The 26,804-nt window shown below is 45.0% G+C and overlaps 2 protein-coding genes across 2 annotated transcripts in view; one reads left to right on the top strand and one right to left on the bottom strand.

Annotated features, from left to right (window-relative positions):
- Positions 1-152: 152 nt before the first annotated feature.
- Positions 153-21,768, bottom strand: Rab7 (RAS oncogene family member Rab7). Its single transcript, XM_050177138.3, has 5 exons — positions 21,568-21,768; positions 12,913-12,972; positions 7,262-7,388; positions 5,084-5,302; positions 153-2,417 (listed from the first exon to the last, which is right to left on the bottom strand). Exons 2-5 carry the CDS (start codon positions 12,963-12,965, stop codon positions 2,202-2,204), a joined length of 615 nt encoding a protein of 204 aa, XP_050033095.1. The 5' UTR covers positions 12,966-12,972; positions 21,568-21,768; the 3' UTR covers positions 153-2,201.
- Positions 21,769-22,009: 241 nt separating this feature from the next.
- Positions 22,010-26,804, top strand: part of LOC126529620 (uncharacterized) — a 190,136-nt gene continuing 185,341 nt past the window's right edge. The window contains exon 1 of the mRNA XM_050177139.2: positions 22,010-22,552. Within this exon, the coding sequence (XP_050033096.1) occupies positions 22,414-22,552 (139 nt within the window). The 5' untranslated portion in view covers positions 22,010-22,413. The remainder of the gene's footprint in view (positions 22,553-26,804) is intronic.

Genomic DNA, 26,804 nt, shown 5'->3' with positions numbered 1-26,804 from the left:
GGAGGATGTGCAACACTGCATTTATTTGAAGTTAACAGCATGATTGTGGAAAATAACTTCTAATGTGCTTAAGAGCAGCTGTTTCTTGACGCCTGTCGCGCAGCACATTTAAAAGTTGGTAATCGCAATATGAACATTCCAGACAACCTCCGTAACTGAGTACAGTGTACATACTGCAGATTTATTCATAAAAAAGGTCTACACATTCTCTCTCAAACAGCAAAGAAACTTTTGTAACATGCCATGACGAGGGGGCTGGCAGCTGGAACATAAAAAGAAGGACAAAAGTCGCTTGTGGCAGAGTGTTGTAACACAAGTTGAAATAAACTCAACAAAAGGGGAAAAGGCATCAACAGTATAAATCGGGCGCTTAAAATTAGTACCACCAGCACAAACATCCGTCATCTCCCTAAAAAAATAGTGCGGCTCTCGGTCGGTCTAAAAGAAAGCGCACTCTGCACGATACACCCCATATAAAGCCGTTCCCAACCTGGCGCTATGCAACTCGAGGGAAAAAGCAATTCGCTACAGCCCTCGGAAGAAGTCGCATGCTGCGCTAGCCATGTGTTGAACTGTAGCACACAACGGAAGTAGAGGCGCAACTGCAAATATCTAGGAAACCCTGTGCAAACAGTGTTCGCACATTGCTTCATTGAAACGTGTGACGCCACTGCCAGATCAAAGCTTGGACTCTAGAGACTGAGAACAACTGCCTGCCATGTGTTCCACGTTGGATATCCAGAGCTAGTGATTTGCCTTATGTACAGAACTGTCAAGGAAAGCAAAAACAAACTGGGAATGAAAGCTCATGTGTGATAATGTACCAACGGAGTCTGAAGTAAGCAACCTGCATATACACGTTTTTGTTAATCTCTAGGTTCGCCTTGCAAACTTCGGACTGTCAGCCATAGAAAGGTCTGAGTGCGCCAAGAGGCACAAAAGTGCATTGCCTAATTTCAATGCAGTTGTCAAAAAATACGAAAGCGTGGCATCTCACAAAGCCCGATCAATTGAGGACCCCCTAGGACACCAATAAATTGGTGGGTAAGGAATGCTGCAGTAGTTAATGCTGCCGACAGCCACTGCCTAGTCAAGCTATTAAGGTATTATCAGAAGCGCTAGGAGATCTACCCCACATGTATCGAAAATCATAGGGAATATCAAAGCAGAGGGCATTAAAGCAGAAATAAACAGTTGCAAGTTGCTAGGAAAGAATTACTTAGAAAATACCAACTGCTGTTCACTAAACGAGCATAGAAGAGCAGTAGAGAGCCAATATCTTTGCCTGCTATCCACGACTTCAACCTTGTAAAATTGCTTCAGGCATCTATATATTACAATGCCTGCAGCTGACAATAGGCGTATGATAACTTCAACCCGCTTCATCTGTGCCAGAGCAAGAGCTTCGAGTGCACAGTGCAGATATGCAAGCCCCTCTTTTTCCCATGGGTAAGATAAACTTGTGTTCACAGAGTGTGCCAGCCACAGTTAGGTTCGACTTCGTTCAGCACAGTATTTTCCATGTCAGCACTATCCACCAAAAATTGCAACAAATCGTGCATTCATATCTGGACTGTCACAGGACCCGACATGCCTTCAACGTTGGATGGCTGGTCATCGGCACATTAACAAGCCTTGCCGATTGCATCTGCCTCCAGAACGTTTTCACAGATCGCAACAAACACCGCTACGCATTTTCCTGCTCCACCTTGCCACGCTTAAAAACTGCTGTAGGAAGAAACCGACAACACAAATGTGCAGCAGCGACGTTGATCACCCACAAAACGCCACCGATATCTCAACCCCCACACGCTTACAGTAAGCTCTGCCTACCTAGGCAGGGCAGGCAACGACTCCTTTAGACTCCTTTCTGCACCCTGCCTCACACTCTTGTGTCCAGAAACGAAGCTTTTTGAGACAAGAGGCCGGCAAAAAGCGAAGAAATGTAGTGCCTAGGTGCATGCCCCTTGGCAAGAGCCGCTGCAGCACACACACACACAAACTTCACGTGGTCGCATAATGCCGTCTGCTCGCCCAAACAAGCAGACGATCAAGAAGAGTCCCTCCCTCCGGTCTTCTGCTGCCACTAGGTTGTCTGCTCGTCTTGAGGCTCGCGGACGACGACTGGAAGTGCGTGGGAGTATGTGCAAGCACTGGGTTGTTGGTCGTGCACGTTGCCTGTCGGAGGAGGAGAGGTGGGATTAGCAACAGCCCTGGCTGCGTGGCTTCTGCTCGTTTGTCAGCTTGATCTGGTCGGGGAACTCGTTGTAGAGCTCCACGTCCGTCTCCTGGGCAAGGGCGTTCTTGGCCACCGTCTGGAAGGCCTGCTCCACATTCAGGGCCTCCTTGGCACTCGTCTCAAAGTATGGGATGCCATTCTTCGACTGGCACCAACCCTGGGCCCGTTTGGTGGACACCTGTTGCAGCAAAAAGGAGACAGTGTGTGCGCCACTGTGAGCAATCAACGATTTTTCTTAGAGGAAGGAATAAGTAAATATGTGTCCAGACAGCTATCTGTGGCAACGAAACGAAAGCTACTGAGGTGAGGTGCACACATGACAGCATTTGTGAATATAGTAGTCCCGCAGTTTTATTTGCAGTTCAGCTGGGGAAGAAAAAATATCCAATCTTCCACAACGGCACAAGATAACTCCAAGTGATACAACTGATTTTTTTTCTTTGGCAAATTAAAGACTATTTTCGATGATACGATCATGGCTAATACGAATTTCCGGACGATATGAATTTTTCTGTGGTCCCGGCCGAGCCCCATTACTTTGCAACATGCACGAATCAATTTTCAACCCACGTTGGTTGATACGAAAATTACCGAAGATGCTTTGGAAATTCTAAAGTGTGCTTGGCGAAAGCCAGGCGCTGCTGCCGTCTGCATTCCAATTCATTTGCTTTGGTGTTCGGCGATATCGCCTGTCGCTGCTGCCGCTTTCGTTCTGCTTCCCTTGCTTTCACATCCGGTGACATGTCAAGTTGTCGCATGCTCATTCGATCCTTGTTCTTCTGGCGTTTGGTGTTGGGGGAATCCGGCGTCCGCTGCCGCTTCGGAGCCATGCGTCTCACTCACTCGACTGCAGCGAGACGTCGGGCAAAGAAGCGGCAGTGCAGCTGCCACCGCCAACATGTGCGCTCTCGTTCTACCGCTACTGTGCGACGTCATGGTTGCTATGCACAGCTGTGCCCCCCACCGGCGCACCGGTTGCTAAGGAGGCGAGGAGGTTGCGCCGCTGCGCGGAGGAGAGGCCACAGTTGGCACGATTCCAGCGCACGGACAGACGGACACGACTGCGAGCACGAGCCATTAAAGGCCGCCCTACCGACGGCAGCGAAAGATAACAGCGCGCAGTCACGCGATTTGTCCCTTTCTCTTTTGGCGCGGAGACGTGGACGCGGCGCTGTACAGCACGGAGGCCGCGACTGGGCGCGAAGAGTTTGAAGTTTAGTTTGAAATGGTGGCGATGTTGTGCTTTTCCTCCTTTCCACGTGCCATCGGACAGAGTAGCTGCTGTGCTTCGGGACGCGTTCGTTGTTAGACGTGGGCGACTGCGAAGGACCGCCACCGGTGGCTGAAATGCTGCACGCGCTCGAAGTTCTGAGGCGTGCTATGGCCGCGGATGAAATCAGCGACGACATGTGCACGCGTTTTTATGGATTTGAACAAAGTCTGCTGTGACCTGACAAAGAAAAAGAAGCAGGACATTAGACACTTTTTTTTCAAGAAATGAGTGCTTTTTACGTATGTGTGCCCGAGTGAGTTCACCTCTGACTTTTTAATTTAGCTAATTTTAATTGTTTCGATGATACGAATTTCAGCTAATACGAATATTTGTTGTGACCCTGTGAGATTCATATCATCGAGATTCCACTGTATCGCTAACCATTCAACAGCAGCCAGGGTCAAGACATTACAGAAAGAAATGGTTAGTCACAATGTCAACGACAACCAATTTCGTCTTTTTTTTTTATAGGCCAGTCAAATTACGAATATTATTGTCATTGCTCAGGGGCCACAGTTCTGAGTAGCTCTGTTTATGGCACGCTCGAGTGGTTGTTTTGTAGCGAATTAGGCCAGGTTTTCGCCTCTTCGCTGTCGCCGCACTTTGAGCCACGCTCGCACTACGACATACCACGGCCCTCAATTTTCCAGCAACCGCTCCTGCCCGCGTGCCCTCTGTGTGACATCACATCACGGGCCTCGATTCTCCGGCGACTTGGCTCACTGCGGGGCCACCACTCGCCATGGACAATGTCGGCACAAAAGCCCATTACTTAACGGATCATAGAAGAGTATTCATTGGTTTTACCCGTTGGTTGACCACGTCTCCCCTTTCTTAGTCTAGTGGAAAACCACTAAGTTTAATAACATGTCTAACTACAAGCGAGGCTTAAGTGCAACCGGGGGTCTGCTGCTATCGCTACTCGACTAGGTTTAACCAGAGCTAAACCACACCCAATTTCTTTTGAGCACCAATGCTCTTTTTGATGCAGTGTACAATTGCCTTGTTCATTTGAGTGCTCCAGCTCAGAGGCACTTTCACTTTCAAGCTGAGGGCGCGACAGATCCGACAATCCTGATCACATGGCTCCACCGACTGCTCTGGGAGCAACTGAACGTTGGACTGGGGCATGCTTTCTCACTCCAATCTTGAGAGGGCTCGTTATCACTGTGGTAGGAACCAGTCGAATGTGCCAATAATGTGAATACATGCACTGTAACAATTTATGGCAGCGAGTTGATGCTGTCTAACTTGATATGCACTGCATGCATACACATTTGTCACATATTTTTCCTACGCATTTACAGTTCAAGAAACAGAGCTTCCAACACACGAAGCTACAACATTTCCACTGCAGCGGAACTCCAATGAAAAGATACCAGGGTACTACACATTATCACAGGCTCAAGTTTCGTACCATACGAATCGTAACGGCTACATAGAAAGTGGCGTTAACGAGCTTTCCTGCAGCTCCACCTGGGAAGCACAACAGGCCTTGAGCGTGCTGTGCTCTCCTGTTCTATGGCGAAGTGAGCTCAACTTCGGCCGGCTAGGTGGCAAGGGGCACTCACCCCCCGGTTGTCGAGGTCGACCTTGTTGCCGATGACGACGAACGGGAAGTTCTCGGGGTCCCGAGGCGAGGCTTGAATGAGAAACTCATCGCGCCACGACTCGAGTGCCTTGAAGCTGCCTGGCACCGTGACGTCGAACACCAGCACGCAACAGTCGGCGCCCCGGTAGAAAGCAACGCCCAGTGACTGGAATCGCTCCTGGCCAGCCGTGTCCCAGATCTAGGCAGGCAGTGCGAGCAGATGACAATGCAGCGCAAGTCGGCTGTAGCGTGATTTGCGACAATGAATTTAAACATGCCTCGCAACACTTGCCAGCCACGATGGCACACTGAGCAAACATTTGGCTGATTGGGATTAAGAGGAACCCAAGCTATTCTTTGCATGCAGTCACCTACCTTCGCAAGGTGGAACCATATAGCTATCGGGCACTAATGCACTCCATCCACTTAAAAAAAAAGAAAAGAAAAGGAAAGATTTCATCACATTTGCAGCATCTTCACCATTAAACGTACAAACTAGCAAAGAGAACAGAATCTTGACAATTACGAAATCTTGAGATTAGTAATAGAATTTCTTGCAGTTTCTTCAGAGTAAATGCAGACTGCATGCATGGTTTTTAAGAAATAAATAAAATACAGGGCAAGTTTACCTATCTCCTCAATAGGATGAGCGAAACGAGAACAAGGTGAAAGTAGGAGCCAATGTTTTGACGAGTGGGCTTGTCTTTTTCAAGAAGACATGCTCTCATTAGTACAGTATATATATACTGTCTCTTCTGGTGTATAAGTCATGTTCTTTTTTGAATTTTTCATCGGTGAGTCTTAGAAAAGTGTGTTCAGTTGTTTTTTTTTCACAAAGAAATGCTGTCAAAAGCTGATCGGATGCTATGGCCACGCGAAGCGCGCTGGGTTGACCTCTGGCAGTTGCTACGAGTTGCATGCATTCTATGGAGGTACTGGGTTCTTATGATCCAAGTTGCTGAGCGCCATGCCAGGAGGACAGAGCAGCAATGCAAGCAGCAGCAGGCAGACCGCGAGTCGACCGAGTCCGAAGTTGTTGCATTTGCAGACCGCTTTCAAGATATGGCACGCCGTTGTGCAGACTAAACTATGCAGTTGCTACTCGAGTACAAGTCACCACCCCCTGCCTCCCACTTTCCTCCCTTGTGCGCAATTGGATCACAGTCGCATGGGGGACAATGTTATCTCCCTCGACTTTATACGGAACATCGCAGTGACCCCAACAGCAGAAATCCACCTGGAGTGTCCATATCATTGCCATTGGAATTCTATAGTAATGGCACCGATACGCTTGCGAGTGACTTGCGTTGACGAAGTGAAACATCACTATTTTTTACAGTGAAGCTGGATGTGGCTAGGTCCTGGAAAAAATTGTGTACATCTATCAAGCTGCGTAGATAGAGAATTTCTCCCCATACGTGGGCCGATCCCGAAGATGATCCAATACTGGTCTGACCCATGGTGGACGTGAAGCAGGCTTTAAGCACTCTGCCAACTTCCAAAAAAAAGTTTAATGCGGCTGCTTGTGGTTCGAGTGACCTCACAACCATTACTGCACTGCAGGACATCGACCAATGCACGATTGATTGCCTTGGCTACGGTGAAGAAGTGCGTTTAATATTAATATTTTTAGCCATGCACAAACAAAAATTTGCATCGCTATGAATGATACAATCCCTTATTTTCAGTCTCACTATAGAAGAAAAATATTGAAACAAAGAATTACCATTTATTTTTTTTCATTTACCACATCTATTATATTGAGATGTGATTCGACTAGTGCAATCTATTATGCAGTCTTATTTACGGACAGTTGTTTCCTGGAATTAGACTTTATGGTGACAGCTTCCTGCCAAGTTTCTGATACCACATTTTTACCTCGAGCTCCAAACACTGCTAGTTCATACTGTGGGTTGTGCTGCAATAAACAAACAAGGGAAGTTACGGACAACAAGAGTGCAAACTTTCAAGTCATGGTTTTATTAAAGGAAAATTTTATATAAAAAACATCTTACAAGTATCACCTGGGAGTGAAAACAATGTTAAAACAAGGAAGGAACTGATGAAACAATGCAAACGCACAATGGCAAACCCTAGCACGAATCGGTACCAGCTCGGCCAACTTTCACTTCTGTAGTCTTGAAACTGGTTCACTAACCTGCATGGTGACGAGCCTGTCTTCGACCATGACTTCTTTGGTGAGGAAGTCGGCACCAATGGTGGCCTTGTACTGATTGCTGAATTTCTTGTTCACATACTGGTTCATCAGCGAAGTCTTGCCCACCCTGAGCCACCATAAATACAGGCACCAGGCTAAGAACAGGTAACGGACAGGTTGCACAGTCATGCACAGTATAAGCTCAATACATAAAAAGGGTTATTAAGAAGCATATCCATGGCAACATTGTTATCAGAAGAACATGTATTCACATTTGTTCAATAATTTACTTTGCTGTCTCATGACAATATGAATAAAGAGTAATGCTCTTCAATGAAAACCAGAGTTCTCCCCACAGTGGCAGCGCTGCCCACCAATCTGTTTACCACTCACCAGAAGTTCACCAAAGCCCACCCTATTGGGGAAACAGAATTAAAAGTGATGCAGAAGGTGAGTAAATCGGGCATGGGGAGGTGCCATCACACCTCAGAGCTATCAGCAACCCAAACTTTTGTGCTTCATTTTTTTTTGAAACTTCACAATGAGAATTTTGGTAAAAGGATTCCAGGTCCTAAGTCAAATTCCATTTACTACAATCACTATAATTTATTAGAATTTAACTTTTTCTCTCTAATTCAACAAATTTCAGCATAAGTTGTAAGATGCAGAAATGCTCTTAAGGCATTTGAATAGGTGAAATCTGTGTTGGTCCCAAGCTAAATCTTCCTCTTCACAAGGGCAAGGATGGTTACTGCAATTACTGAAATAATGTTTTTGAACAACTTCGTGTTTTATGTAGTGTGCCATGCTCAGGACAGCAAATAGGCAGCAGGAACTTTGAACTCCTAAAGTGTATTGAGGCTAGTGATTGGCAGGGGGTGCAGGATTGCTACCCAAGAGAGACTTTTGGCAATCCACATTACTATCGCGAACTGCTATCTGGGGATCATGGTCTTGAAGCATCTTGCAGGAAAACATTTAGAAGGCTGGCATGTACCCCTGTTTTGGCACCAAATGAGATTGTGCCTTCGTCATGAAACAGCAAAGATGAGAAACAGGAATCAATGCATGCACTTTGTTTAATTCGAGCAAGCAAAAAGTTTACCATCCAAAAGAGCAAGTGAGTGCCTACAGTTGTGCATGTTTTATGAGCAAATATGAATTTACTGCAATGCTTTCAGCTCTGGTCGTGCCAACCATAGCAAAGAAAAGGGCCTGTATATTCTAACATTTTGTACAAATGCACTACTGATTGGTTTGGAACTTTTGTGAAGGACCAGTCACTTTTGGACAAAGTATCCATCTGGAACTGTCACAATGTGACCAAGTTCTGCAACCTTATACCCCTGACACATGGGTGAACTGAAGTCCTTTGAAGTAAACACCTTTACTTTGCATTAAAAGATGCTTTACGAATAAGAATTCGCTGGTGACACCGTACAGTGTGGCTTCTTTTATATATTTTTTTTTCAGTAAGCACCACAGCAAAACGGAAGGCGCCGCTTGTTTAAACAAACCAACAAAATGCTAAAAGGTGTTTATCTGGCCAATGTAAAATAAAAAGCATAAAAGACCTGCCGCAGCATAATTTACATATTCGTTATCAGTGTGGTTTTTTGTTAGTAGTGAAAATACTACCCCTGTCAAGCGGGCAAGTTAAGTGCACTTACGGGGAGTGCACTTCGGGGCCTTGAGTGACACTTTAGGCTACGCGGTGCTAAACCGGAAAACAAAGCTCACTTAGTTAAAAAATAAGGCAACAGTCTAAGAGCGCGTTTCTTGATGCAGATTAAAAAGAAAAAAAAAACTTTAAAAGTTATTGTTCTACTTTGTAATTTACATAATAATGTATATTTTCTAAACAAAAATGAAAAGATTTATGAGAGTGTTGCAAGTCAACGCCAGCCAAGACGAATGTCTAGTCAATCCAGAACAACATGGTGGCGAGCGACGAGACTGCATTTGATCCTGCTAAAACAGAATATGAGCAAGTATTGTTCTGATTATTTTGTTAAAAGCTGTGCAAGAACTAAAATGAACTAATTTGCCTTTTTCTTATGCATTACATTTTATACCGTTTAAACCGTTAACGGCGAGGCTACGCACTCGGCCATCAAAGTGCACTCTTCGCCAAGTACACCCCACTTGTGATGTTTAGACTTGGCAAAGTGCACTTAAACCCAGCGACACTCTCTCCATAAGTGTACTTAACTTGCCCACTTGTCAGAGGTGTACAATTTCGTTCAACAGCGAAGGGCAATAAGCAAATGCACTGCTAGCGCTGGAGCGCAGCCAGCCTCGAACTGCCTTGTCTAGTCAGGCACCTGAACAGACTAGCACTACAGACCGGCCGTGGGTGGAGCCACGGCTTGCTAGAGGAGGAGGACAAACTTATTTTGACAGGGCATTTTGGACCTCCCAGGCCCACAACCCCATTGCACTCAAACGTTCCATGTTTAACTCTGACGCTGGAAGTCCAGCTGGCAGCTATCTTCTGCCTTGCCAGGTCTGTGGAGCATAGTGAGACCTCCCAGTCCTCCCAGGTTTGAAGTGGTACCAGCCCACCGGGGGAGAACCCAGACAGGCAGGAGTATATGGGCGACGTTTGTTTTCGGCGCATTGCACAGAGGACAAGGTGGGATGGGGTAGGTATGGTCCGCATTTGCTGACGGCACCATAAGTGTTGCTCTCTGGTAGTGAGGGAACAGTAGGGGGGGGGGGGGGTCTACATTTGCCTCTCTGCATGAGAATTTGCAATTAGGTCAGCGAAGGTACAGGCGTGCCCTCGAGAAACCCCTATGAGGTCCGCCTGTGCCCGGTTTCTTGACCCTTGAGCTAAAGAATCGGCAGCCTCGTTGCCAGGGTTTCTTAAGTGCGCAAGCACCCATGTGAGCTCAGGACTGCAGCATAGGGGAGAGTTCTGGGCCAGTGTGTGGAAGGTGGCATGGTGAACTCTGTCCCTAGCATAATTTAGCAGTGCCGTTTTAGAATCGCTCAGAATGTAGGTAGCACTGTAACTGCCGAGCGCTAACGACTTAGCGACGACAACAGCGCCGCTACGAGCACCACTTTGCTTGACCTGCATGCTGGTTGGCGCACTGCCTATATACAACCCCGTATATAGGCAGTATATATAGGCAGTTCAATAAAGACACAGATCCTCTGAAACATTTCTGTACATTACTACTCAGAACTTTGGTTGCCTTCAAAGTATTCTCCACCGAGCGCAGTGCGCTTGTCCCAGGCGTTTCTGCCATTCACGGAAAACATGGGTGAAGCCATTTTTTGCCATCTGCTTGAAAACTGCCTCCAAAGCCTTGACTGCATTCTGAGCCGTATCAAAATGATGTCCCTTCAGTTTCTTCTTTGCTGTGGGGTACGAAAAGAATTCGCAGGGGGCCAAGTCAGGACTACAGGGCGGGCAGGGATTGTCGAGATGTTTTTCCGAGAAATAGTACCAGTGTTCGCAATGTGAGCTCTTGCGTCATCGAGGTGAATTTTCCAAATGCCCACAAGTTCGGGCCTCTTTCGTGAGATGTGTTCTCTCACGAGTGTCCAAAACACTTCTCTAGTATTAAGCGTTTACCATCTGGCCTGTAAGAACTGAATGGGCGCAGACTATTCCCTTGTGGTCGAAAAATGTGATCACCACTGCCTTGTTTACAGATCTTTGCACATTAGCCATAATTGGACGAGGCTGCCCCTTTTCAACCCACTGAGTGCTGTGACACTATCTCTGGGTCATAGCAGTATACCCAGGTCTCGTCTGCAGTAACAATGGCCTTTCACCGGTCTTCACCTTCGAGGCACCGCTTCCACTCAAAAGCATCTACACAGTCTTGTTGCTAGACTGGAGTGAGCAGGCGATGGATCCACTTTGCACAGACTCTGGACATGTGAAGATGTTTTTTCAAAATTTTGTCGGTGCTTCCAACTGAAATCTCCAGGGATTGGGAAAGCTGCCTGACAGTAAGGCATCCATCAGTTTTTATCATCGCAGCTGCTGCATTGACTGTTTCCTCAGAAGGGGCTGCAAGAGGTGCACCATCCCCTCCCTGCAATTGAGGGTTGTCCCTGCCCTCTGAAGTGCTTAAACCACTAAAAACATGTTGCATGAGACAATATCCTAACCAAATGCAGGAGTCAAATCTGCATACATTTCTGTGGCCGTTTTGTTAAGCCGCATACAGAACTTTACCACACACTGTTGTTCACACAAAGTTGCCATCGGTCACACAACCAGCACACTTGGAGGCTATGAGATGCTAGCTCATGTATGGATGCATATTGCTGCTGCTGCATTAGAGTGAGAGTGATGTGACCTCTGGTGGAAATTGATGGTGTCAACGTTTATGAATTATGCCAACAGATGGCGCAGCGAGCGCACAGTGAAGAGCACCAGACCAAGTCTCGGACTTTATTCAACCAACCTCATATTTTAGTTCACTAATGCTGAACACTGCGCCGACGAAACTGGATGACGAGAACTTGTAGAAGCTGCCAAAAGCGAGCACAATGATGCCACGATGGCGACATCTGTGACGGGGCCAGTTGTATGCATTTGAAAGTATGGCTGCAATAGACATTCACTGTGAGACTAATTAGGCGTTTGCAAATTGCGAGAAACATTACTGGAAGCAATTAAATTACCACCAACACTACAAACTTCAGAAACTCAAACTTTTGTGCTGTTGATGGCCTGTGCACGAGGCTACACCTTTACTTCCATAAAAGCAGACATCTCCCTTCCCACAAGCGATCCCTACCAGAATAGAGGTACACCTTTGTCATGTGTCAACCCGTGTGAACGCCTTTCCAGTAGATGTCCCTTAGTTCAAAGGACTTTGAAGTGACCGTGTGTCGCAAGTACTGGAGACTCACTGGTGCGCATGTGCCTTTACATATGTGGCATTTTTTATCGTCAAAATAATTTTGTAATTTGCCTGTGGCACGTAGCACATTTAAGTTCTTGAGCTAGAAATTGCATCCATTGCCTTTGACAGTCATATCCACTTGGGAGGAATTCTAAGCACGACACTAGTTTCAGGATATGCATTCCCATTGTTTGCGACGAAATGCATCGGTGTTTCAGTAACTTTTTGAGCTTGAATGCATAAAAATGAATTTTGTTAAAAAAATTAGGTGGGAAAAACGGCATATTTTAACAGCAAGTTTGACAGCACTTAGCTAAAGCTAGTTTTGAAATTCATTCCAAGTGGATGTGCCACTGGCTTTAACTTGTGCAGCGTGGTAAGTTAAAGAGCATATTAAAGTTTTTCAGTGATTCAATTGTGCATTTTGATATATTTTCTGCCTTTGGGTGATCCAGGTCGATGAGATTTATGCTATACAGGCTAGAGATTTTCAAAATTCTGCTAACCTACAAAAAGGAAACCCAGCATGCTTTACATTGGCTTCACACAATTTTCTGTGGCTTGCTCCACCCTGGCTAAAGCACAAGCCTGGCTGGTGAGCCAGCCCTGACAATCACAGTCAACATTAATGTTCATTAACGGACTGCTATGGTGATTGCACATGTAGACGAACCAGTAATTGCCCCACTCCTAGATTAACACTGTTATATTCGAGAACATAAAGGCTATGAGACCAGCATGTCTGAAGTTTGGAGAGGCCTTAAACTTGATACATACCCACTTTCCCCAAGGATGATGACCTTAAGTAGCACCTTCTTTCTGGACGACATTGTGAAGCTGGAAAGGAAAAACAAAAGTATAAGGAAATGCAGTACTGCCACGAGAAAGGTGTGCGCAGTTTTCCCGACACATACTTTACATGGTTAAACAAACGAAGTAAAGTAATTTTTTGTCAGGGCTACAGTTACACAGAAAAGTAACAATTGCATGTGTCAGATACGAGCTTTCAATACAACAAATCATTTTCAAAAATTAGTGAGACATCAAATCGTATATCTAGCAATATACCTCATCATAAATACCTACAGGCTGAACAAAGGATAGAATCAACAAAAGTTGCCATATGCACTTGGAAAAAGCTGCAGTTTATTCTATTAAAATGAATATGGCAATGGCTGCCACCCATAACAGCACACGATTATGAGTGCTCAGTCAAGTGCATGGGGATTGAGGGTGATTTAAACCAGAGGTGACAGAAGACTGACGAGATGTGAAAAAAAAAAAAAAAAAGAACACACACACACAACGGTAGTTACCTATGTGATGCAAAGCACTTATTTGTAGAGAACTGTGGTTTGAATAATGCAACTTGTGTAGCGAACAGTGTTATGTAGAGATTATATGCTGTAAAGTTTATATTTATAATAGGTAAAACAATCTTTCTAATGGCACAATATAAGATTGAAAGCACACTAATTTAGACAGCACTATCACCGGGAGTGGTCAGCAAAACAGCAAGAGACCCTGCCCACCCATAACAAGTGGTGGATGTGCTCAGCAGATTGACTGCATTAAAATGGCGCACTAAAACAGGCAGAAAACTTGTTTGAATTCCACCTTTTTATCCCTGGCCTGCAGATGGTCACTGTGCTACAGTGACCTCAAGCCTCAGTCACTACTGAACATGAGAAAGGAATGCAACTGCAGAAGGATTGAAAAGCAGGCGAGTTAGAATCTTATCCATTCCTGGGCAGTGCACAAGCTAACAAAACACGAGAAATAATACAGGACAAGTGCTTTTCACATTCGAGCGCATGTCCTGTATTCTTTATCGTGTTTAGTTCGTTTCTGCCCTGCCAAAGTATGAATGCAAATGAATGTAAAGGTATATCTGGCACATCATGGGGACGTAATTCTGCAGCTATTACCACTTTGGTAGTGCTATCACCTTCGTGTCACAGTGTTCAACCAGCCAATCAGCGCACGCCAGGCGGCGATACTATCGCCGAAAGTGATCAACACAGAATGTGTCCCATAGTGTAACAAATTCTGTATTCCTAGTGCAGCTCACATGCTGTGGAGGTACATGATGACACAGGAAATTTCAGGCGCTACAGAAGAGCAAGGAAGGGAGGGCACTCCTTTTACCTATTCAGTGAGACTTTAGCCAATTTGCGCTCTAGTATAGAGAAAATCTCATTTCGAAATAGAGGCAGCTGCTCATGTGTAGAACGAACGTCAATGGCAGTGCCAAGGTTGTGTCCCGTTCAAATGAAGGAACACACGCTGCGGATGCTCTGAGGTCTCATGACTTGTCACATGCATGGTAAACAGTGCATCAAATGCTGCATGAAGGCTATGTGACGAGTAGATGACAAGGGTTGGAGGCGTGGGGATTGAATAGCATGCAAGTACAAACTAAAGCCATGAGTAGAATCCACGTGAACATTGTGTAGGTGGTCTATTTTTGCAAGCAAAAGCTTGCCCACACGAAACACAAGTGGCATACCACATGCTGCACGATCTAGCAGATGAATAACAATGTTTATTTCAGGTGATGCATTTTTAAGGCATGTACTTGTAATCAATGGATAGTCCCACTATAGCTTATCACTGTTCGCAATCACTGCCAAACAGGGTGTTACTGTGTTGGCATTTTCAAATTCCTCGATTTTTCCAGTTCTGTAGAAGGTTTCTATGATATCAAATTCCCAGGCTGCCTGGCACTGAATGTTCAGGTGCAAGAAAAAAATGGCGATTTCTAGCTTGCCAACCTGCCATGCAAGCCTGTAATCGTCAACAACTTCTAGTAAGCTCTAAGACAGTTTGAATGCAGCATCATATTTGACCGAATTGTGTTCCATGATACTCCAAGCGCCCAGCCAAGCTCGCCATTACAAAACCAGCAAGAAGACCATTACTTGCTGACAGTTTAGATTAGTTCGAAACATTGATTCCTATTGGCATACTGCTAGCTGGGTCATAGCTGCTGTAGGCAGCAATTCTTTTATTCAAAGCAACTGAGATGAAAATTTTTTAAATTAATCTTCCACAACACTGATTCCCTGGAAATTCGAGGTTTTCCCTAATGGCAAACCCCTGCCTAAACAGTAGCCCTTCCAAGCTGCATCTGTACGAATATATATTAATAACAAATGGAAACGACTTCAAACTCGTGTTACAAGGCACTTTTCAATGGCTATCGAATCAATGGCCATCACAGTTCTTTCACAGCACACTGTAATAAACAGTCGCTGCCACTTGATAAAGCTGAAAATCACTAAGACATTTTTTTCACGTGACACTAAACAGTCACAGTTCAGCTTTGCCACTGGCAGTTTGAATTTTCGAAACTGATACCCAAAACTGATACCCAAATTTCAATGTAATATAAATTTTTATCACATCCAAGTTAAGAGCAACGCTAACAATATTCAATTCTTTTCACACCTCCATATGCCTTTTGCGGACAAGGGTTGGATTTAAGTGCTCTGGTAACATTGAGTATGTCGTATCAGTATTCCTTCAAGCAGGCAAACGTAAAGTATGCGGACCAAGTGCTCAGTGTGTGAAACTAGCTGAATGTACCATTGCTACTGAACTTAAGTGCGCCCGTCGTGGTATATTTGCTTTTAGCTGCCATTTTATTAGAACTCGTGTAGAGAGTCCCTTGGCACATATGCTATAATGTACTTTATGGAACTACCAAATACACAGAACAAAACTACAGCTTGCAGGTCTTACCTTGCTAAATCGCAATTTAAGCTACCAAAATACGTTGTAAATAAAGAATGAATGAATGCCTTTGGAATAAGACTCCATTGTACATAGATGCAAAAGAGGTTTACTTTGGTATGTTTCCACAGCGGTTCCCATTCTTTAAAATGTGCTGAGAATAAAAATCAGTTAATGCCTGAAGTCCCTATGCCACTGACGCACACGAATGGCACAGTAGGCTTGGAGCTACTAAAACCAGCAGCTGACAATTGTGTGTCTGTGCGAATTGCACTGTGCAAATGGTGAAAGCGTGCACCAAAAGCGTATTGCAATGCATGTTTTTTTAGATGAGGAAATCTGCAGCTGCATAAACGAGACGGAACTTTCATGCATCGTGCCTCCACAGCTGCTGCAGTTCCGTGCGGAGCTTAAATGGACCGAACAGATTTCCAAGGTTCCTATTTATTCGGTGCAGACGAAGTGCATTATACATAGTAATGAGGCTGCACTTGTACGAAAAACAATGCGAAACATTAATACATTTTTCAACGTAGCCTAATGGTGAATACTATGATAAATGTGATAGTAATTACACATCAGCATAAGTGATTAAAAAATAAATAAATAAAGAGAGCATGACACTAGCTGTAGTATACGAGTTCGTTTCATCGAAGTGTTTACCATACTTATGAGTTTACTTCTAGGTTAACATGCTATCACTTGTGCTGGTCGTTTTGCTATAATAAAAAAATTGTATAAAAAATGCTGCTGTGCAATGATGGACAGGCTACAATTTTTATACCGTTATGCTTAAAATGGGGCCCAAATGCCACTTTTTAGGAGCAACTTTTCGTACCCTGAGAGGTGCATTAAAAATCAGAAGATGGAAAACATGCTTTTAAGGAAAAAACTAATCACAACAAAGTACATCAGAGTTAAGCTTATAGGTTAGTGAAAAAAATATTCCGATTACGAAGCACGTAGTTGCAAATGGTGTTTTTTGCATCTCACCTCCATTGAAATAGCCACTGTGATTGAAACCACAATGTCGAGTTCGGCAGAGCAACACCATAGCCATACTATCGCAGGTGGGATTCATGATCAGCCCGGGGCAGGCAACATTAGTACCCAGGTTTAAGGATTGACAGGTTTTTACTAGTGCAAGGGAAACGTTGGCTGAAGACTGCCACAACTATACAGGCATTTTGTTTCACAGAGCGGCTTGAAAGTGCAAAGAGTTGCCTGGCTGTAACAATTGGGTGTGACAAGGTAGCAGCATCCATATTTTTGGACTTATTAAATGGCATAAAAGCAAATGCAATGCACACAGTTGTCTTTGTCATCCTATGCAACATATAATCTTATGCAATGTCAACAGTGTAGTTTATGCAGTAAATTCACAAGGAGTGCAGAAATGAAAACGGCAGTTTATGCAAATGCACACTGTGGGACGTCGACGCAGTGAAGTCAGGTGGAAGAACACAAAGCTTGATGTTAGTCAAAGGAAGAATGGCGAGGTTTATGCAGAGGGAAGTATGATGCAAAAGAGTGGTATAAAATTGATTAATATTCACCCAATTCATTCCTGGAAACTGGTGCAGATGTACTTACATGCAAAGCAATGTTTGTGCCAAACGTACCAAAAATAATTTGCTTTACGCAGCTAAAAGAGTATTCTGCTAAAGGACACGTTTTCAAAGCTATAGAAATTTTACCACACACGTAATATACAAAAAGAATGGCAATTAGCAAGGATGTGGTTTGGGAAACATTGTTCTAATATGGACACAAAATATTCTAATACGAAAGTTATTTTGAAACGCTGGATCTTGCGTCGCCTAAGGCTAGACTTCATGACATCAAAATTTGCTCACATCATGTAAGAAGACTAGTTACGATTTGGTTGCTCATGAAAAAATAAACTGCTGTGCTGCACACACTCCCTCTCGCTGTACTTCTGGGGTTTTACATTGCAAAACTACGATATCACAAGGCATGCCGTAGTAGGGGACTCGAGGCTAATTTCGACCACCTCCGCTGTTTTAATGTTCACCCAATGGACGGCACACAGGTGGTTTTGCATTTCAGCACCATGGAAAGCAGATGTGGCTGCTGCACCGATCAAAAGGAGCAAGCCAATGCAATGACATCTACCTCCTTGGTAGAGAAGCTGGTCTGCAGAAACAAGCATTGTAATACATTACCTGGGACAGTGGGACGACTGCCAGTATTTGTTTTAGTGCTTTGAGAGATTTATATTAATTTAGCACAAAAATAAAAACATCGAAGACCAGCTAAGATGGGCAGATGCAGCAGAGTACCCTTAATTTATGCACAGCGATATGGTGGATTCGGAAAAGAAAATACAGTGTGTACAGTGTAATCCGCAATTGTGTAGTGCATTGTTTCTTCTGCGCCTTTTTTTTATAGGTGCATCGTGCCCCTGATGCTTGTGGGCTTTTATATTAATTGTTTTTACTGCAACAGTTTGGTAAATCACTTCTAAATTTGTTGCAACTGCCCTCTATCTTACGTGTAGCTTACAAAGAAGGTCATGCAGTGACTTTAGGCCATTTAGTGGCAGCAGCTGATGACTCAAGTTGCTTTAGGCATTAATTTGGAGACACAGGCCGTGCAACATTTTGTACTGATAAAGCAGATCCAATTTCTGAACTATAACAAAGCATGAGGCTATTTAAAATATATGCCACGAACTGATTTTACCTCCATTACGTGCCTAGGCTCTCACAAGACGAATTATGCCACAAAGAATAAACACCATCATGGCATCAAGACTGCCAAATTTGAGGCCCTCATGCAATCTAGAGAAGCACCAGATGTTTCTCTTGAAGGCAATATAAAAATTAACTTTGTTCTACACTGCGCAGTGCTTGCACCGACCTGCCTTTTGAAAGAAGCACTGGTGGAGCCTTGACACCCTGCCATGCGTGGGGAGTGGAACTATCCCAGCTCAGATTTCATTATTTAAAGGAGATCACCGATAACAAGCTTCTCACGGCCACGGGAACTAGACGTGCGGCTACTTCCCAGCCGCAGTTAACAGTCCCGTGCTACCTTATCAGAACCACCATAAAATGGGCCACTGCTTATCACCAATACGTCAACAGCCAACTATTGACTGAAACCAAGGGGCATGGCCATTGATTGCGGCGCTGAACAAAGTCAGCAGCTGACAAACGGCATGGACAAGCAAACATGCGGATGACAGCCACAGGAAACCACAGGAGACCATGTGGCTGCAAATTCCTGCACAATTCTGGAATGACTTAATGACACCCTTGTAACGTTCATGCGAAGGAAAATGTTTGGCTTATAAGAAAATTGTCAAAGCACAGTAAGCTCTGTAATTCGACATTGGTTATTTGAACACACCGGAAAGTACCAGCTAGAACATACATTGCTATGAAAAAAACTTTAGCTGAAATGCGAAAGCAAGCCACTTTGGTTAAGCCCCACCGGCATCTCCTCATGCATGCAGCAGTTACTAAAGCTTGAAAACAAGAAATTCAGCAGACAGCACTACTGGTTTGCTAGGTGCGAAGCTGTTGATTTTTCTTTCCAGACCATTACTTTTCCTTTCACTCCAACATCTGAGACAGCATTTAAATATACTGGCACTCGCCAATATGCAACGGTTGAGTTGTGCTTTAAGAGCAAGAAGCAGAAAGACTGACTACTTCAAGCAATAAAAACATTTGAATTTGGTCACTTTTTGCCGTTAGTTAAATAAACCTCTGATAACTTGATCTTGCGGCACCAGACGGGTTGGATTAGTGGGAGTCAGGTGTAGCAAAGATAACATGTATTTGCAAGCAAAGCTGCAACCGTTCTGGATGCGCGTCTTTTCAGCACTCCGAGCGATGGCCATGCTGTTAAGTGTCCGTTAACTGGTCGCCCAGCTTGAGCAACTGCACAGAGACACGGACATATCGAGACGTGTGCATGCTGCTGAATGTCAGCACAGTAGAGGCGGTGCAAAAGCATGCCTGAAATAAGTGAACAAGACCACAGCTCAACCAAAGATGTGCACTGGCTATGTCAGACAGTTAAGTAGTCGCGAGTCGAACTCTTGCACAACAAATGTGGAAGGGCTGTGTGCATCTAAAGAGCTACTGACGTAATAAACAAACTCGACCACAATGCGGCCTGAGCACCGCAACAAAAAGGGGCAGTGGACTGTCAAGGCGCTAAGCATGCAAATTGCGATGAAGCGTAGATTGCAACAAGCTGGCCACCACGCAAGAGTTGAATGTTCGAGTCACGACTCGATGCTGCTGCATAAGAGATGATTAGGTGGTTGTGAGTAGAGATTCCCTTAGTTTACAGGCGAGATAAAAACTAGGCACGGCGTAATTGCGATTTGGAGCGGGTGTTGGCCAACAAAGGCCCGTCCGACAAGTTCACAAAAAGTGCTTACGCGGACTCCGCGACAGTATACACCCTCCAGATAGCGTCGGTGACAAGAGCGACAGAGCGAACGGCAACGCTGCAGAGATCACGCAATACAACGCGGTCGGCACACACGCGCACAAGCTTTAGCAGCGCCCGATACAGCCTCGTCATCACATCCTCGGACTCGCTCTCAGCTGACGAGTGACGAAAGACTGCGCAACAGCAACCGAGGGGAAACGACACCGCCACAGCTCAAATCCAGTTCGGAGGCTGCTGCACTTCCGCGACGCACGCAACTGACGCGCGCAGGAACATAGCTGCCGCGGCTTTTAAGACAAAGGAGCCAGTTGAACACAGCTCGCCGTAGCACCCAGAGAACGACGTCTCGGCGTAGACGACGAGCACCAGCTTTAAAGAAAAAAAAATAAGAAAAAAAAAAGATGTATGTACGAGCGCGTTCAGTGACACCGTCGGTTGAAGTGACCGCGGAGGAAACAACCAAAAAGCACGAAGCGGAAAAACATGCTCGGGCGAAATGGAGAGCGATGAGCGGGCAGAGACTGTCGACTGACTCACGCGCTGGTGATCTTGACACGCTTTCCACCGCGTCACGGGCATTCGCACGGTCGCAGTGCGCGCGCGGCAGACCTCCCGAGAGCACGCCCGGCGGCTGCGAGCGCACGTCCAACACGGAATCGACCCGTAATCGCGCGGGGGGCGGAAAATGAAAGAGAAAAAGCGAGCGACGGCCGCGGGCTGAGGCTGTCACCTCCCGCCGGTCCGAACCGCGACTGCACGAATTACGATCGGGGCCGCCCGATCCCTCATAATGCATCGCGAAGGTGGGTGGATGCGCGGCTGCACGAGATTATCAGCGCGACCGCTTCCTTGCGCAAGGCACAGCAAAGAAAACAGCGCCAAAGCACCCTGCCAGAAGAGCAGGGTGGGGAAGTCTTGGCAGCGACGGGCGAAGTTGTCCCGAGCGCCGCTTCAGAGAAATAGGCTCGAGGGAGCCTGTTTGGCCAACAGCTGATTTGTCAGCACAGCCCACGGCAGAGCTTGGCTCGTCATTGAAGAACGGCCCTCCGCGTCTCTGCGCGGGCTTTGACAGGCGCTGTGAGCGTCGAGCAGCGCCTTCCCATCAAAGGCCACAACGCGTTCCTGTCCCCAGCGCAGGGGCTGCGGAGTGCGACGCAACCGTATGCACACGCCGACGACGTCTGGCAGACGAGTCCCCGACCCGCTGGCTTAGGCTTAAAACGACGCCGAGTCGACAAGTGTCTCAAGGAAAAATATTTTTACCTAGACGCTGCCGAAGGGTGCCGGGCCTCGGGAGTTGGGGCGTCACAACAACGAAGGTGGGAGGCTCAGGGCCGTCACAGCCGCACGCGGGGTTCCCTACTCCGGGAGGGGAAAAGCGTACAATTTTTCACACAGTCCGTTCCTACGATACACAGCCAGAGAAAAGGACACACCGACTAAACCAAGATGGCGCAGGTCTTGAATCACGGGACAGCTGACGTCACGCACGTCATGTGACCGACAGCAGCGGCGTTTCGCGGGACTTGAAAAAAATTACGTAGCAAACAGCGCTAAAGTTGGTCCATTATTCTATGGCTAAAGCGCTGTACGTATTGTCGCTGATTATTTTTCTGTTAAGTGCATGCAGTTACACATAACTCGTACATTTATTTATCCAAACACGAAGCGCGGTTGGGCAGGAGCTGCGCGTTAACTTTGGCCGTAGAGCGCTAGTTCGAGCGAGCAACGCTGTCACGCCACGGCCAGTTTTTGTTGTTGCTGTGTGCGTGTGGCGTGCGTTTCGCTCTTTCAACCCGTCCCTTCAAATACCGTCTATTTCCCAAACGAGATAATGTTGTCTGAGAAAAATACGCTACACTTTCGGCTGAAATAGTGTAGCGACTCCCGACAATTTAGCACCGCCTAAATTTTCTTCCTAGGTCACCATTAAGATCTTGAGCAGTAGATGCGCGCAGCTTTAGCTTCCGTTTGCACCTCTGAAGTCGGCTTTCCCGCTAAGTCATGGCAGGCAGATAGAATGAATTTGACACATCTTCTAGTGACGAATGCGGCGCGTAGAACAATGCCGACACGCTAAGTAAACTCGTGAAAAACAACTTCACGGAGATGTTCCAGTTGTTCGAAACGACGCGACTGCTGTCCCTGCCGTCAGCTCGCCGTCATGACGGTGTTCGGGCGTCGGTGGTTTTATCAACGTTTGCCGAGAACGCCGACTGGCAGATCTTGGTCCTTGTCTGCAGCAGTGGTAAGGAACAAGTATCGGTGACTGTTTCTAGCTCTGCACCATGGGAGAGATAAAGTGGGTGCCGATGCTTCTAGTTTTCAATCTACTAGCTACACCGCTGAATGTCGGTGTAGCGCATGTAGATAAATGCGCACGGTCTACGTGAAAATAGCTTGGAGGGTTGTTCAGCGGTGAAAAATTAACGTTTTTTCTTTTTAACGACACGCTGGTTTAACTGCGTTTTCACTTATAGCTAAACGTGCCGTATGATGCAGGGATCATGCACTCATGATCATGCATGATCATTCGATCGGTATTAATTTTTATTGTGTGTATGCTTGTATGTACACCAGGAGAGCGTGACAATTAGTTTAACTCGTAGCCAGAGGCTAGCATAAGTCTTTAAGGGGCTGCTGACGAAAAGGAAAATTGACACAAATATTAAAGAAACATACATAACAAAACTGCATCTGCTGAACTATGCATATAATACAAATAAAATTATGCATAATACAAATAAAATTATGCAAACAAACACAGCGCGCAGTTGTGAACTGCGTTACATCGCAGTTAACTAGAAGACAATGGAGAGACAATACAAAAGCGGCGCAGGCACAGAAATGTACATGAAATCGCCATAAAGTCGAGCGCATATTGCGACGAGGACAAAGCGAAAGTAAACAGAGACAAACTAGAGTGCGCGTGCGATGTAGTCATTCATTGTTCTTGCATCCGGCCACACGCCCAAAATGCATGTGACACATCCGGCTGGCCATATTAATTAAAGTAAGACTGGCTGTTGTAAAATTAGTTAAATGCTGCTGTAAAGCTGTGTTAATCCAGTGAGGCTCGGCATACAGTAGCGATAAATCTGGCTTTTATTATCGCGATTGGAGCTCGCCTGCTCTTGCGCTCAAAGGCTGCAGTTACTGTCTTGCACGACAACTGTCGCGCTGGCGAAGTGCTCAGACTTTACCTGTCGAGGATGTGCCGTTAGTGCAAACCATTTCAACTCGAGACAATTAACTTTATCAAATTCCATCACGAGATGGCTAGATTTCAAATATATGTATATTATGGGGTTCAGTTTAAGGTTACTGACAATATACTGCAACAATCACCCTCCATAAATATATTGGGTCAGTAGAAGCATTTAGGAAATACATCTAAGTCAGAAAGTTAGCGAAGAAAATTATAGTTAGTTGAATATGTGGTCATTGTTTATGATGCTGTATTCATGGTGAATGTTTCTAGCTATTGCAAATCTACATGCAATATGCGCATCTCACGAAATAACATTTTGCTTGGTTTAATCATCATATCTTGTACTTGCTATCATTCCTAGCATTAATTTCATTTGACAGAAAAGTTCAAGGTAGGTTTTATATTCGCATGGCCAGGAATCAAAACACAATATTACAGATGGCAATAAATTAATGCAAAATATGCAGTTTAGCGACACATTACTTTATATCTCTGTGCACATCACTAACTTTTTTAAAATGTTTTTATTGTTATTATTATTACTGCCTTTTTTCTTTCTTGTACTATGCTTTCTGAATTATGACTTAGTGAACTGACAGCATTTATCTGTGCCTCAGCAGTTATGCTATGCATCCTCTGTGTGCTTCTCAGCCAGACCACATGCATGATTTGAAGTATGCACTTTGAGTTTTATGCTACATATATATATATATATATATATATATATATATATATATATATATATATATATATATATATATATATATATATATTTCTTCTTTTCGGGTTGTGCATCTACAACTGTGCATGCTAATCATAAAAAGACAACAAAGACACCAAGGGCCTTTTGGTTAACCCCCGTTCTTCTCGTTCTGTGCATGCTAATGTTACACGAGAATAATAATAAAAAAAAAAAACACCTTTTAAAATGCACTGTATAAATTTAAGCACACTACAGTTGTACCCGAATATAACAAACTTGGATAAAGTGAATTATTCTTTATACCAAACGGGTAAAACTTACTGATTGATACTCATGTACATAACTCCCTCTGGACACTGAATGTATAGAATTCAGGATCTGTGTGACCAGGGCCAGAATAATGTAAAACTATTCCAACCTGTTTTTATTTTGCCATTAGCTCTCTGTGATAAGTGAAATGGCTTGGGCCCAGCCCATTTTGGTGGGCACCGCACCCATGTCATGAAGTGGTTGTGGCAGACTTGGAATAAAAGCAGGTTGGAATAGTTTTATGTTATCCCAGCCTAGGTGAGAAGCTGCCTCACATGATGCTTCGGTACACACTTTTGTGTTTGATGTGATGCACTGGTAGAATGTGGTCATCGAGGGAAGTCAGCTGAAGCAGTTCTACAAATTCTCGTGTCTCGAGATCGCCATTCGTAGTGATCTTGAGCAACACTCGAAAGCACGGGCAAAAAAATTACTGCCCACTATGTGCCGTTGTGTTTTCAATTAACGAATTTCTGTTTCTTCGTTCCCTTCTGTTGTCCTCGTGTTTTTTTGTGCTTTGTTTCAAGTTATGCAGTACCAACTAGCCCACCAATCTGTTCTAATGAATTCTTTTTTGGCTTCTATTCCCTACTGGATAAAGCATGACAAGTGTTGATGGTTGTCCTTGCTTGGTAATACACACATGGGATTGTTTGAGCACATCGGCAACAAGGAAAACGAGGTGTGTGACCATCCGAGGTGTGCCTGCCATCATCGTCAACACTTGTACAAGTTAATTTGGGTATATGCAATTACCTGATACAGCTAAACCTCGTTATAACAAACTTCAGTATAACGAAATTCTCAATATAACAAAGTATTTAAAGGGACCCTGAACTGATTTTGTACAGATATACTGAGTCGTTAGGGTAGGTCCTTCTAATCATTAAGTGGCATTTAAGTGCTCTGCGTAATGCATATAGTTTATAATAAGGTTTTAAAAATGTACATTGCTACCGATTGCAGAAGCGTGGCTCCCCTGAGTTTTCAGTCGCCCCACACCAAGTGATGTGTGTCGTCCATCTGATGTTTGTTGGGTGAGCTATTTGATTGGCTACCCAGGTCGTATCATCTGTAATTTTCCAACCTTATGGTGAACAAATGGTGCTCGTATTGGTTGGAATCTTGGTTAACTTGTTTTTATAAAAAACAGTAACAGAAAGGGAATACACAACGTCAATTTATTACTATACTCAAGCACTTCCGGCACATAGCACGTTGTCTGCTTGTGTTACAACATTCCCTGTGTTGATGCAACCTGCTCTGTAGAATACATGTATTGGTCTCCAGTCTTGTTTTCACAAGCACCATGGATTGCCCTTGTTATGTTGTGGGCTGTAAATCTAGCGATCGCCGATACGTCAAGTTGCGATGTCGCGTCGCTTTGCATGGCAGCAGATGAGCGGAGTGGCTGCAGCGCATCCGACTGTCAGTATCCGATCGGCCAGAATCTATGCGTTTGTGGCCGTGACTTCATGCCGGCGGATTACTAGCATAATAGTTTTGGTGTGTCCGGTATTCAGGTAAGTACAAGCGGGAGCAGACTGGGCATTTTACCAGAAGAGCGGAGGCACAAACAAGAACGGCCTGCACATGCATCCACCTGGTGGCACAGAGCTCGGCCAAACACAGAGCTGATATAGCAGTCACCAAGTGCATTCTAATTCACCGTATTTGAAACAGAACAGCGCAGTTTTCATGAGGAAAAGCAGGGAGAAATGACACGGACGAGCGCTGCCGTGTCATTTGTTATGTTTCAAATATGTCTTACCAACTCGACCAAACGTCTGTTTTAACTAATTCACCGATTTTGTAAATTTTCGGCAAGAGTGTAATCGTGAGCACATGCTTTTAAAATTTTTAAATATTATACACTTGGTTACTGCTATAGTAGTGCTCTATGTTTGGCTGGTTTACACTAAAGCCCCGTCATCACAGCAGTAGTAGTATGGAGGGGCTCTAGTTTACGCCTCCGCCAAAACTCCCAGCTTGCCTGTGGTTACCGGAATATCGGACACGCTTGGTGCTGTGACAGAATGCTCACAACGCACGCTGCTTAGACAGCTCTCATGGAGGATCGGCAGCTAGGCGGCTAGCTTAAAGGTTAGAGAGGCTTCATGCACTGCCTTCATGACAGCCAGAACTAGACAACACGATGTCACATCATGACGCAGAGCCAGTGAAGGCAGAGCTTAGCCCCAATCACTTGGCGAACGAGTTGAGGAGAAAAAGCATGGCTAGGGAGAAAGGTAACTTGTAATCGACCGTAGCTCTTCT

This window comes from Dermacentor andersoni, chromosome 9, assembly GCF_023375885.2.
Source record: "Dermacentor andersoni chromosome 9, qqDerAnde1_hic_scaffold, whole genome shotgun sequence".
Taxonomy (NCBI): domain Eukaryota; kingdom Metazoa; phylum Arthropoda; class Arachnida; order Ixodida; family Ixodidae; genus Dermacentor; species Dermacentor andersoni.
The sequence above is the reverse complement of the archived record's forward strand: the minus strand, read 5'-3'. Positions and strand labels throughout refer to the sequence as shown.